This window comes from Trachurus japonicus, chromosome 23, assembly GCF_045865225.1.
Source record: "Trachurus japonicus isolate A0001 chromosome 23, Traja_1.0".
In the NCBI taxonomy this organism is placed as follows: Eukaryota; Metazoa; Chordata; class Actinopteri; order Carangiformes; family Carangidae; genus Trachurus; species Trachurus japonicus.
The window spans coordinates 21,293,776-21,305,141 of NC_140929.1; the positions used below are offsets into that span (position 1 = coordinate 21,293,776).

An 11,366-nucleotide genomic window follows, 5' to 3' on the forward strand; every position below is an offset into this window, starting at 1 on the left:
TCATTTTTCTGTGTACATTTCTCTGTGGAGGCTTTGATACTTTCACAGGATAAATGTTGAACCTAAACCTGATTTATAAACAAAGAAGACATAACATTCTCTCTATGTACGATAAGGGACCTTTAATGCGTCCTTGTGCTCAAATGTAGGAGCCAACCTCAAATTTATCAATCAGTATTAACCGATTTATTGAGGAAATAAAGACGTGTGGCCAACAATGTGAAAGAAGAAAAGAAAAGAAACAAAGGTGTGGTTGGAGCTAGGAAAACAATGGTTTTACCACCTTGCGAGTGATCACGCACTGAGCGGTTTATTTTTTCACATTAAAGGTGTGACACATGTTCATAAGGAAGAACATATCTAAATGAGATTTCTGAAAAGAAAAGATGAGTTTCAGACAGCCCGAGCCGGTCCTCTGAGATAAAGCTTGACTTGATGTCACATTCACGCCTGATGCCGACACACAAACTGACAATGCTTCATGAGCGGCATTGCGAGATGGAAAAAAAGATACATTTTTTCATTTACATTTACATATATGGTTATACAAGGTGGCTGTGGACTACAAAGTTGATTCTGAAGAAGGGAGAAAAATGTAAGTTATTACACTGAACCATGCTCTACATGTTGGTTATCTCGCACTGATAGCCAGCTTTCCGTTAATAAATCCAGCCATGTTGACAGCTCTGTGAGTTTGCTTGCATTTACAATCTTAGTAAAACCACTGTAGAGGAAAATTGAAGTTGGATTAAAAAAAATGAATGAATAGATAGATAAATAAATAAGTGTTCTCCTAGTGCTGTCTTTAAAATGGATGTCTGGAATTTACAGTTTTTCATTAACTGATGCCCAACAGCTTTTTTTTTTTTTTTTTTACCCGGCCTTGGAGCCAACGCTGGTGTTGTGTGTATGTGTGTGACTGTGTGTGTGTGTGTAGCGGCACTCAGCAGGCCACTGTGCCGCAGTCTTCATTTTCTCAGCGTTTTTTAAACTTAAATGTGTCAGTCTGTCTGCTCTCCTCCCCTCCTCTGGGCTTTCAAACATTTATCGCTCTGTACCGTGAAAATCACACATCAGCATAAACAGTGGCGTCGCGCCATTACCAGTATCATCAATGGAAGCTCCGGTTTCAAAGGGATCATTTGTTGATAAAATGTTCTCGCTGAATTTCTCCACATTCAGAGAGAGAGAGAGAGCAAAGCACAAATCAAGCTCTAGTAGATAATACCTGTAATTATGTTTGTGGTTGCAGGTTTATGAGGGGACGGCTCGGCTCCACACACACACACACAAATGCCTCTCTGTACATCATATTTGATCACAGAGGGACTGCTGAAGCTCTAAGTTTTTTCTCCCTGTATTTGTCACTTTTTTTTTTTTCAGTCCGTGTGTTGTGAGGATTATTATTTTCTGCTGGGGGGATCACATCGCTCATGGTTGTAGACCCCTGAAGAATTCAGTTAGCCCTGATTATGCCAGGCCTAATAACATGCCACCCTGCTAAGAAGAGTAGGATTGACTTGGAGAAGGATGTGGGGGTTTATAATGAAGCTCCAAATGATTCACTTTTAAGCCCAATGCAATGTAAAAAAAAATGGACTAAATGTAAAGTCATCATTTTCTTCTCCTCCTGTCACTAACCTGGGCTGACAGACTGAGATAAACATGAGTAGAAATAATATATTCCAGGTCGCCTTTTTAGTACAGGGAGTGTGTATACGAGCGTGTGTGTGTGTGTGTGTGTGTAAAACTGTATTGCTTTGTGATGTTGCAGCAATCGATTGCCTGAGTGATGGAGCTCAGGCTTTCTTTGTCGCTCTGCAGATCAGATGTGGATTGCTGCGGTTTGCTACATTTGCCATTCATTAGCCGGCAGTGAGGAGATGTCAGGGCGCATTCGCCGGCGCCGGCGGGGGCTCCCCAACGCGTGCGATAGCGGGCATCAATTCAATTCAATCACCTTGAACTTTGAGGATGAAAGGATAACATGTTGGAATTGGTCTCTCACTGCAGCCCCGGCGGCGCGCACACACCCGACCGCCTGCTCACGTATACGCTCACCTGGCCCTCGCCGCCGCCGCTGTATGTGCCGGCAAACAATACACACAACAGCTAATGCACCGATGACAGTGACCGAGCTTTTGCTATACAATAACAAGAGGAGGAACAAACTTGTCCTGAATGGAGAGTGTGGATGAGACACTAACACACACCATACTGCACTAATGCAGCGGTTCCCAACCTTTTTTGACCTGTGACCCCATTTTGACATGTCAAATGCGCCAGCTCAGATAGCATTTTATTTGAACTCGATTTATATTCAAAAAAGTGAGAGTGTTAACACTATATTCTCAACATTCTGTGTTATAAACTGTTATATAAACTACATGTGTATACAACATCTATTGCACGTCTGTCCATCCTGGGTGAGGGATCCCTCCTCTGTTGCTCACCCTGAGGTTTCTCCAATTTTTCCCTGTTAAAAGGGTTTTCTATGGAGTTTTTCCTCAGTAGATGTGAGGGTCTAAGGACAGAGGATGTTGTTACTGTATGATGCCATGTAAAGACCTTTGAGACAAACTGTTTGTAAAAATGGGCTATACAAATAAAATTGCCTTGCCTTGCCTAGAATACAGTTGTTTAAGATTGTGTGTGGTGTTTTTAATCATAATTTTAAAACAAAAAATAATTAGTTAAAAAAATCAGTAATTTAAAAAAAATCAATTACTAGACATTTCAGGCGACCCCATTTGAATTCCAGGCGACCCCACATGGGGTCCCGACCCCAAGGTTGAAAAACACTGCACTAATGGATAAATGTGATGCCATTCTGCCGAGACTCGATAATTACCTATAACAGCTGGGATTACTGGGACGAAATCTCAGTGGCGGATTAATACGCATTCTGTGGTTTATTGTGGGCCAACAGAACAGAACAGAGTGTGTGGGATCAGGTCAAAATAAACGACAGCATCTATCTCTGTTGTGATGAAGCTTGTCACCCAGCACAATGGCTGTGAGCTCTCTGGATCACGTCTGTGTACATGACTCTCTACGGTGATACTTTGTGCTTTATAGGCTGAGATCAGGTCAAAAAACAGTCAGTTTCCCTTCGTTGCTGTTTCTTTTCCACCATTTTTTAAAAGTATATTTTTGGGGGCTTTTTTTCGCCTTTTCTAATGGATAGGACAGTTGAGAGAGAGACAGGAAATGGGAGGCAGAGATGGGGGGGAATGACACGCAGGATAGGGCAGCTTGATGCGGGATTCGAACCAGGCCGCCTGCAGTGAGGACTACAGCCTCAACACATCAACACATGGGGCGGGTGCTCTACCAACTGAGATAAACACCGCCCCAAACAGTTAGCACTCCGCTTCCTTAAAGAGAAGCAGAAGCTGAAAACATGAAACATTTCCTCGGAAGTCTTTTCCAGAGCTTCCTCTCCCAGTAGATTCACCCAGGGCCGTTGTATAGGGGAGAAAGGTGATGATAATTCTAGGGGCCCAATGCCGAGTAGGGCCCACAAAAAACCCCAGTAGTCTAATCTTTGTATGACTGAATTATCCTGCATAAGGCCCTGACTAATACTCATAGTAATGCTGCATTAGCATCAAAACAAAGTAGGCTAAATAAAAAATAATAATAAATACGTAGTCTAAGAAAAAAAGTGGAAAGGGGCCCACTTTAGTATTCTTTAAGGGGGCCCAGAATTCCTAGCAACGGCCCTGGATTCACCCCCGACAAGCGCGCGCAATGCATGCATGCATTGCAGCTGCGTTTAAAAGACGTAGGAAACCGATATGATACACTGTGTATAGATATTAGATTTGCAGGGCAGATACTGAGCATTAAAGGTCTCACACTGTTGTGTTTGGATCGTGTCTGTACTTCTGACCTAAACGCGCCGACTCTTCCACAACACACGTCTTTGTCACTTCCAGCAGAGCGGTCCCCTGACCTCCTGAGCCTCCTGCCTCTGAGCATGCATCACAGAGTCAGAGCCTCCACATCACGGCTCCTTCTCTTGCTGTCCACTAAATGTGTTGTGTAGATTACTTTTCACCCCTCACGCACACATCAGGAGGAATTCAGGGGTTGTTCAAGGACATGTTGTTGTTGTTGTGGACGAGAGGAACCGGGTACCAAAGCATCAATCTTTCAATTAATGAGTAACCTGTGCTTTCACCACCGCTACATCACGCTCACTAATTTTTCCGCTCGTGTTTTTCAGAGTGAAAGAAAGAAAAAAAAAACATTCTATGCCAAGATAATAAAAAGTGAAATGATGCACACTCAGCTGGAGAGAGAGAGTGCAGGCTAAAGTCTCCAGTGACTCTCGCATGACAATGCTGAAACAGAGTGGTGTGTGTCTGGGACTACAGCAGGTGCACAACACACACACACACACACACACACAGATTGATATACATTAGCTACAGTGTACTACATGAATGATGAGCTGCACTGAGCCACACGCAGAGTCAGAGAGAAGAGACGTGGACATGAATGAGAAATTCATTCATGTGAGATGATGATGAAAAAAAAAAAAACTATTTACTGACAGAATTTTTTTTTTTTCAAATATCAAATAATGCTAAACATTTAATTTTGTTGGGTTGAAAACAAAATTCTAATCTAATCCTGTATATTTTCTAAATATTATCATGTCTATATGAGATCAGTGTATCAAATGTGAACTGATCCCAGCGTCTACATCGACATGAAAGGCTGAGGCATGTATTCAGCTTTACATGTGTCAGACATGCATTCATGTCTTATGTAAACAAGTGTGAAGGCAGCAGCTGCCTGTCTCTCTGGAGGCCTCACACAGACACCTCAGGACTACAGGCTCTGAGCAGAAAGACCACGTTGCACAAACTGAAACCAATCTCCATGTTGCCATAAGATTACAGCGCTGGAAAACATGACAGTAGTTTGGTTTGGTTTGGTTTGGTTTGGTTAAACCACCTATTTAGTCAGACATGTTAATCAAATGAGAGCAGCAGGAGTTAGGCTTCCCCCCGTCCGCAAACTGATACTGACTCTAAAACGCTGTGCTGACTGAAATCTAAAAAGTCAGGCAGGTGCATGGACTCGATTTCATCGGAAAGATTTGTCTCGGCTAAGATACAAATAAAAGCTTCTGCTCTACTTGACTTTTAGAAACAGAAAGAAAAGAGGCAGAGTTTGTCACATCGGGACAGAACAAGACAACTGGTCACTCTACTGAAATATAAGTGTTTGGCCCACTCTCTGTGTGTTAAGTTGCCGTCACTTTCACTAAAAACCACAAATTCCCCTGATTAGTTGGATTACTGTTCTGTAATGAGCTGTCAGATTTTAAAATTGAAGTTTTTTTTCTACCTGTATATATAATCCATTAAAAACATGCCCATTCACACCAAATGTTTATTCATTTTAAAACAGCCCTGATTATCCAGGAATGAAAAAAAAAAATGGTGTCACAACAACCATAGCTGAAGCTAATTAAACTTTCCAAAGCCGATAAATGGAGATAGAGCAGAAATGCAATTTATGGAAATGAGGTCACATAAGGCTCCTTTGATTTTTACTAATAATGGAAATAATAAATTTAAAAGATAATAGAAAATATACATGAAATTAACTAATTAAAAATAGGAAATATGAAACGAATTTCATTGGGTAATTTACATATCAGATTTGTCACTGGCTAATTGCTGGGTTGTGGCCTTAAAACAAGGTCAGAGGTGGCTCGAACCTTTTTTTTTTCTTTTTTTAGGAAATAAAACTCCGGCTGTGCTCCGTGTCTGAAAATAAAAAAGGAGCTCAACAGGAATTCTAAATGTGTGTAAAGTGGATTTCAGTGAGTTAAGTCTGGAACGCCGCTGCACACACTGTGACCAGACACTGTGCGTTTTCTGGATGGTGAGCCATGTTTGTTGAACATCACACACAGACACTGTTGCAAAAAAAAAAAAAAGAAAGTCAGTCAGCTGTCTCTCTCTCTCTCTTACCGTAGGTAGTCTCTCCGGCACAGGATGAGGTTGGCTTTGGTGTAGAGCGTGGAGCCCACCTCGCCCAGCCTGCAGTCACAGCAGGCGCACTTGAGGCAGTCCTCGTGCCAGTACTTGTCGAGGGCCTTCAGCAGGTAGCGGTCCTTGATCTTCCGGTTGCAGCCGGCACAGCCTTTTGGCTTGGTGTCCGGCTGGACGGAGAGCATTTGTATACCTGCGGGAGAAACACAGGGAAGAGGGAAAGCTTTGAAACACTCAGCGAACAGCGGCGCACTGACGGAAAACACTTCTCCAATGTCTGAAGAAACACACAAAAAGTTAGAATTAATTCTGACATTTATCACGTCAAGGAAAACAAGATACAGTTACTGACTGATTTAAGCAGAAGTGACACAACATTCATTAGTTAAATCACTAAAATAAAATGAGACAAAAGTAGAAATGAGCTTCGGACACTTCCCGTATATCTAAATGTAAAAAAAATAAATAAAAAAAAAGTACCTGCAGCTTCACAGCAAACTGTGTGCCAGGAACTGTATGTAGGCGACTGACATTTTCAACATGTTGAGAGTGGAAATAAATGTCAACAGCTGCCACACATGTATACAAAAACACCCATTCAAATCTTTTAAAACCGTGGGTCTCAAACCTTGGCACAGGAAGGGCCGAGGGGTTTGACACAGCACGACACAACTCTCAGAAGGTTTAGACAGAGAGTTCACGCTGGACGAGGGACAAAGTATAAAAGGTGCATAAAACGAACTCGGTGAAAGCCAGAGAACTGAAGTGGAGCATGCACTGTTATTCCAACGCAATGATATTCAGTATTTTAAGAAAAAAAGTCATAATTTGTAATGAAATAAAACAGTGTGCAGCTGAGGGGTAGGGTTATTTTCCCACAATGCAATGCACAAAGGAAATAGATGATGATAAGATGCAAAAAATGTTTGTTTTTTTTAAAGTTGCAAAGGGTGATAACACAGCTCCAAAAGTGTGTTACAACAGTGTGTGTGTGCTGTAAGGTTCAGGGACACACACCAGTGGTAAAGCTTCAATCCAAGTGCATCAAAATTAAAAACTATAAAGTCCGGTGTGCTGCAGACACATGGTGTTGTGTGTTTATAGCTCCTGGAGATGCAAATACAGAAACAGGTGATTTCACTGATTAACATATTTCTCAGAGAGGAGGGCTGAGCAAGGAGACACACACACACACCCACAAGCGCGTGTGTTCTGCCCTGTGCTTTGTGAGGAGAACAGTCTGTATCGATCTGACCTTAATTAAATGTTCTGACCTATATTTTATTGTTTTGAAGGCAGTTTAACTTTCAGCTTTCAGAAACAGGTCTGGGGTCATTTCGTTTAAAGATGCACAACACTCGTAGCGTTGTCAGGGGGGCAAATTTGCCTACATGCAATAAATAATAATTCAACAGAGATACTTTTAAAGTCTTATTTGAACCGCGGTGAGGAAGTCGAAGAAGTGAACAAAGAGCTGTTTTAACAGCTGTGGGTAAACAGGCCGTGACTGCTCTCTGTAAAATCACTGAGACTGACAAAGGAGAGGCTGGTTAGTGGTCACACACACCGGCCTCAGACTCACACAAGTTCACCACACCAGCAGCAGCAGCAGCAGCAGCAGCAGCAGCAGCAGCACTGTTTAAGTGTTATGAGACCAACAAGCAGCCCACACAGACACAAAGCCACAGTTTCACATTTTCTCCTGGACACTTTTTTCTTTCTTTCTTTCTCATGTTGACCTTCTCTGTATTTAAAGGGGCGTGGCTACAGGCGAGGAGCTTTGCAGCGGCCGTATTGTTTGGCCTGAGCTGACTGTGGAGAGCCTTTGTAGGCCCATTGGGGGTGAGGAGGAGGAGGAGGAGGAGGAGCAGGGCAGAGTTTGGGGAGGAGGAGGAGGAGGAGGAGGAGGAGGGAGGGGGGCAATGTGGCTTCGCACCAGGCTGGAATTAGTATTCTCCTACTATTCCCAGAGGACAGGCACACCCCCACTCCCCTTTGTCCTCCTTTCACGACACACACACGCTCGATATTTCTCAAGGTATAGTTTCATCTGTAGTTTGGGGTTTTATCTTTAATTATTCACTGAAACTCTCATTTATCACTTTAGCTTCAACGTGTCAGTCGCTGACAGCTGCCCCCGAGTACGAACACACCACCGTTTTCAACTCCTAAATCCAGTCACTAAGCTGTGTGTGTCTGTGTGTGAGTGTGTGTGTGTGTGTTTTCACTTCCTGGATGTTTCCCTCTTCCTTGTTTACAGTGATTTCACTACAGATAACTCCAGGGAACTTAGAGCTTGTTTCCATCTGAGTTACACTCTTGAATCATTTTATATTGTTGTGTGTGTGTGCGTGTGTGTGTGACTGCGGTTGTAAACTGACCACAGGACAGTAATAAAACCTGCACTCAACTGTCAGCTTTAGGGTGAGGTTAAGTTTCTGGACAATGTAACTTAACTGTTAACATTTATACTAAATAAAATGTAACACTTTGACACTTTTAGTTTTTTTTTTTAAACTAATAAGATACAGTGATTAAAAATAAGTCGATTAAATTGAAGCCATGGTCCTTTAACTGAAAATCCAGCCACTTAACATGAAAATAGTCATTTCCCTGCCTCCTACGCTTTCTATTAAAACTAATGCATTTTTTTTCCTTCTCTTTTTTTTTTATAGTGAGAAATCATTTGCAAAGACAATATCAAACAGGTTGCAGCGCGGTGAGCAGCTCAGGCTCATTTGTTCCAGTGCGTTGGGGTGGGAGGGGTAAGGGGGGGTGGGGGCTGTTGATCTGTTAATTGGCTGGATTTAGAGGAGCGGGGCGCGCGCACGGCTGCTCTCTCCTCTCCGCCGCTCCGCCTGTTTAGCGGCACTGATCCGTCCAGCCTCGTTACCACCACAAAGTCCCCGCTATACTCATTACCAAACCAAAAGGGGAAGGAAGAGTTTCGACTCCCCCCACCCCACCAAACCCCCCCCCCCCCCCCCCCCCCTCTCTCTTTTTTCTCTCTTTCTTTTACTATGCAATCAACTCGGGGGAGAAGGAGAAGGAGAGAGACAAGCATGGCAGGAATTCGGCCGCTTCACTCTTCCGATTGCCGGGGGTGGTAGTGGAGGTGGTGGTGGTGGTGTTAGAGGAGGAGGGAGGTGGGGGCGGGGGGGCAGTGCGGAACAAAAGCTTCATTTTCCGTAAAGAAAAGGGGAAATCACAGCTGCTCGGAGCCCTAATGATTTCTGTTTTATTTGCTCGCTGGCTCGTACCCTCCCTTTCCTCCTTTTTTCTCTCTCATTGTGGGGGGGGGGGGTTCCAGGCTGCAGCCGCTGCATGCGCGTCCTCAGCCACATGTATCATCATCTGAGCCCCGGAGCGGATGGAAGAGGAGGAGGAGGAGGAGGAGGAGGATGATGGAGGGATGGAGCGGAGGACAGGCAGCTATTTCAGCCCCAGCTGTTCGGCACCGAGATGCTGACATTTCACCCTATCAGTTTAATTACTGTTGCCATGGCAGCGGAGTTGCTGGTAAAGGCCAGTAACGGATTTAACACAGAGACTCAATTTGCCATGCAGCTCTCTCTCTCTCTCTCTCTCACACACACACACACATACACACACATAACAGAGACCGGGGCTCCGTTGTGAACGCGGTCACATCGCCTGTATAGCCTATCAGCTGTATGATCACACACTATAACACTACACAACACCGGAGTGTGTGACGGGAGTGTGTGTTGTGTTATTTCTTATCAGAGAGGAAACAGCACATGATGGATCGGATCAGCAGCAGGTCACACAGAGATGTGATGTTGTGGTGTCCTACAGCTCTAACTTGTCCGTCGCAGGGCATGCACACTGCAAAAAATAATAAAACAACACACACAACGCGAGTAGCCCGAAGAGGCAAAGAAGAAGAGGAGGAGAGGAGAGGAGAGGAGAGAGGAGGAGAGGAGGAGGGGGGAAGACGTCTTACCGAAACTTTTCTCCCTTTTCTGCATTTGTTGAGCCGCTGAAGCAGCCGAAGCGCCAACCACCATGCAACCCACCCGAAGCCGCCTGGTCCCGGAGAGAGAGAGAGGAGCTTATGCGCTGCGCAGGGAAAAGACTGGAGGGATCAGGGCTTTGTTAAAGAGAGAGAGAGAGGGAGGGAGAGGGAGAGAGAGAGAGAGAGAGAGAACAATCCAGCACGGCGACCAGAGAGGAATGAAAAGAAGGGGGGAAGCACCGGCTAACAACACACACACAGACACACACACGCGCAGACACACTAAAAAAAAAAGAAAAAAATCGCAGACGGGGGGGCTGTTTCCTTCTAGAGCGTCACGCGGCTTCATCACCGTCCGGACGGAGGAGCTGCGCGTGCGGAGCGATGCAGGCAGCGAATGACAGGACGACAAAGAGACGGTGGTGATGATGATGATGATGGTGGTGGTGATGATGGTGATGATTCTCATCCGCCGCGGTGCAGAGACCGTCTAATCCGCGCTGGTCACCTAATCACACACACTCACACACACACACACACACACACACACACACACACACACACACACACACACACACACACACAGGCTCCATGCTGCATGCTGCTCCACTAATTAGCGCTTTGACGTGCCACCGGTCATCGCGCGCATACACACACACACACACACACACACACACACAGCGGCAGGAGGGGACGGTTCAACCTGTTCACCACCATGAACCTGCTCTTTGAAAACTCTCAGTTCCCTCACACACACAATTCAATTTCACAACATTGCATATAAGATCTATGGAATGAAAATAATCTGCCCTTTAAAAAAAAAAGAAAAGAAAGAAAAAAAAAGATTAAAACTAGGCTAAATAGTGCCAGGCAAGAAGCAATATGCAAATGCTAATATCCCATAATAACAATAGTAGTCCTCATCTCGCTCACCTTTCTCAACAAGTTCAGTAGAAGTCTCAACTCCAGCCGCGGGTTTCCAGCTCCAGACCCCGCCCCCCAACTCTCTCTCTCTCTCTAAGAGGAGAAAAAGTTTAGCAGACTGACACCGCGCGTTGTGCTCGCACCGCGCCGATCTTCAGGATGGAAAATAATGAGCTCCACATGGATCAGGAGGAGAGCGAGGTTGTAGAGTGGTCTAGTACCACCAGCACCACCACCCAGCTACAGGTGTTCATCCGCGCAGGAGCAGCAGAGAGAGGCTCAGTCCCCATGCATCAGAGACTGAGTGTGGAGATACCGAGGGGGAAGTCAAGCTTTATTATCTCCGAACCCCCCCAATCCCTCACCGGTGAGCCATTACACCGCCACGATAAGGTCATTCATTTATTACAAGACGCTCCACTAGAACTGAGAAGCATGCAACGCGC

The 11,366-nt window shown here is 44.7% G+C and overlaps 1 protein-coding gene across 2 annotated transcripts in view; it reads right to left on the bottom strand.

The window, feature by feature from the left end:
• lmo3 (LIM domain only 3) overlaps window positions 1–10,968 on the bottom strand; it is a 52,300-nt gene extending 41,332 nt beyond the window's left edge. The window contains exons 1-2 of one of the 2 annotated variants that reach the window (XM_085769542.1): window positions 10,930–10,968; window positions 5,997–6,210 (exon numbers count right to left, since the gene is read on the bottom strand). In XM_085769542.1, the coding sequence (XP_085625668.1) occupies window positions 5,997–6,202 (206 nt within the window). In that variant the 5' untranslated portion in view covers window positions 6,203–6,210; window positions 10,930–10,968. Of the gene's footprint in view, window positions 1–5,996; window positions 6,211–9,984; window positions 10,168–10,929 lie in introns of those variants that run through there. The other variant, XM_085769541.1, reaches the window with a different exon arrangement.
• Window positions 10,969–11,366: the final 398 nt, after the last annotated feature.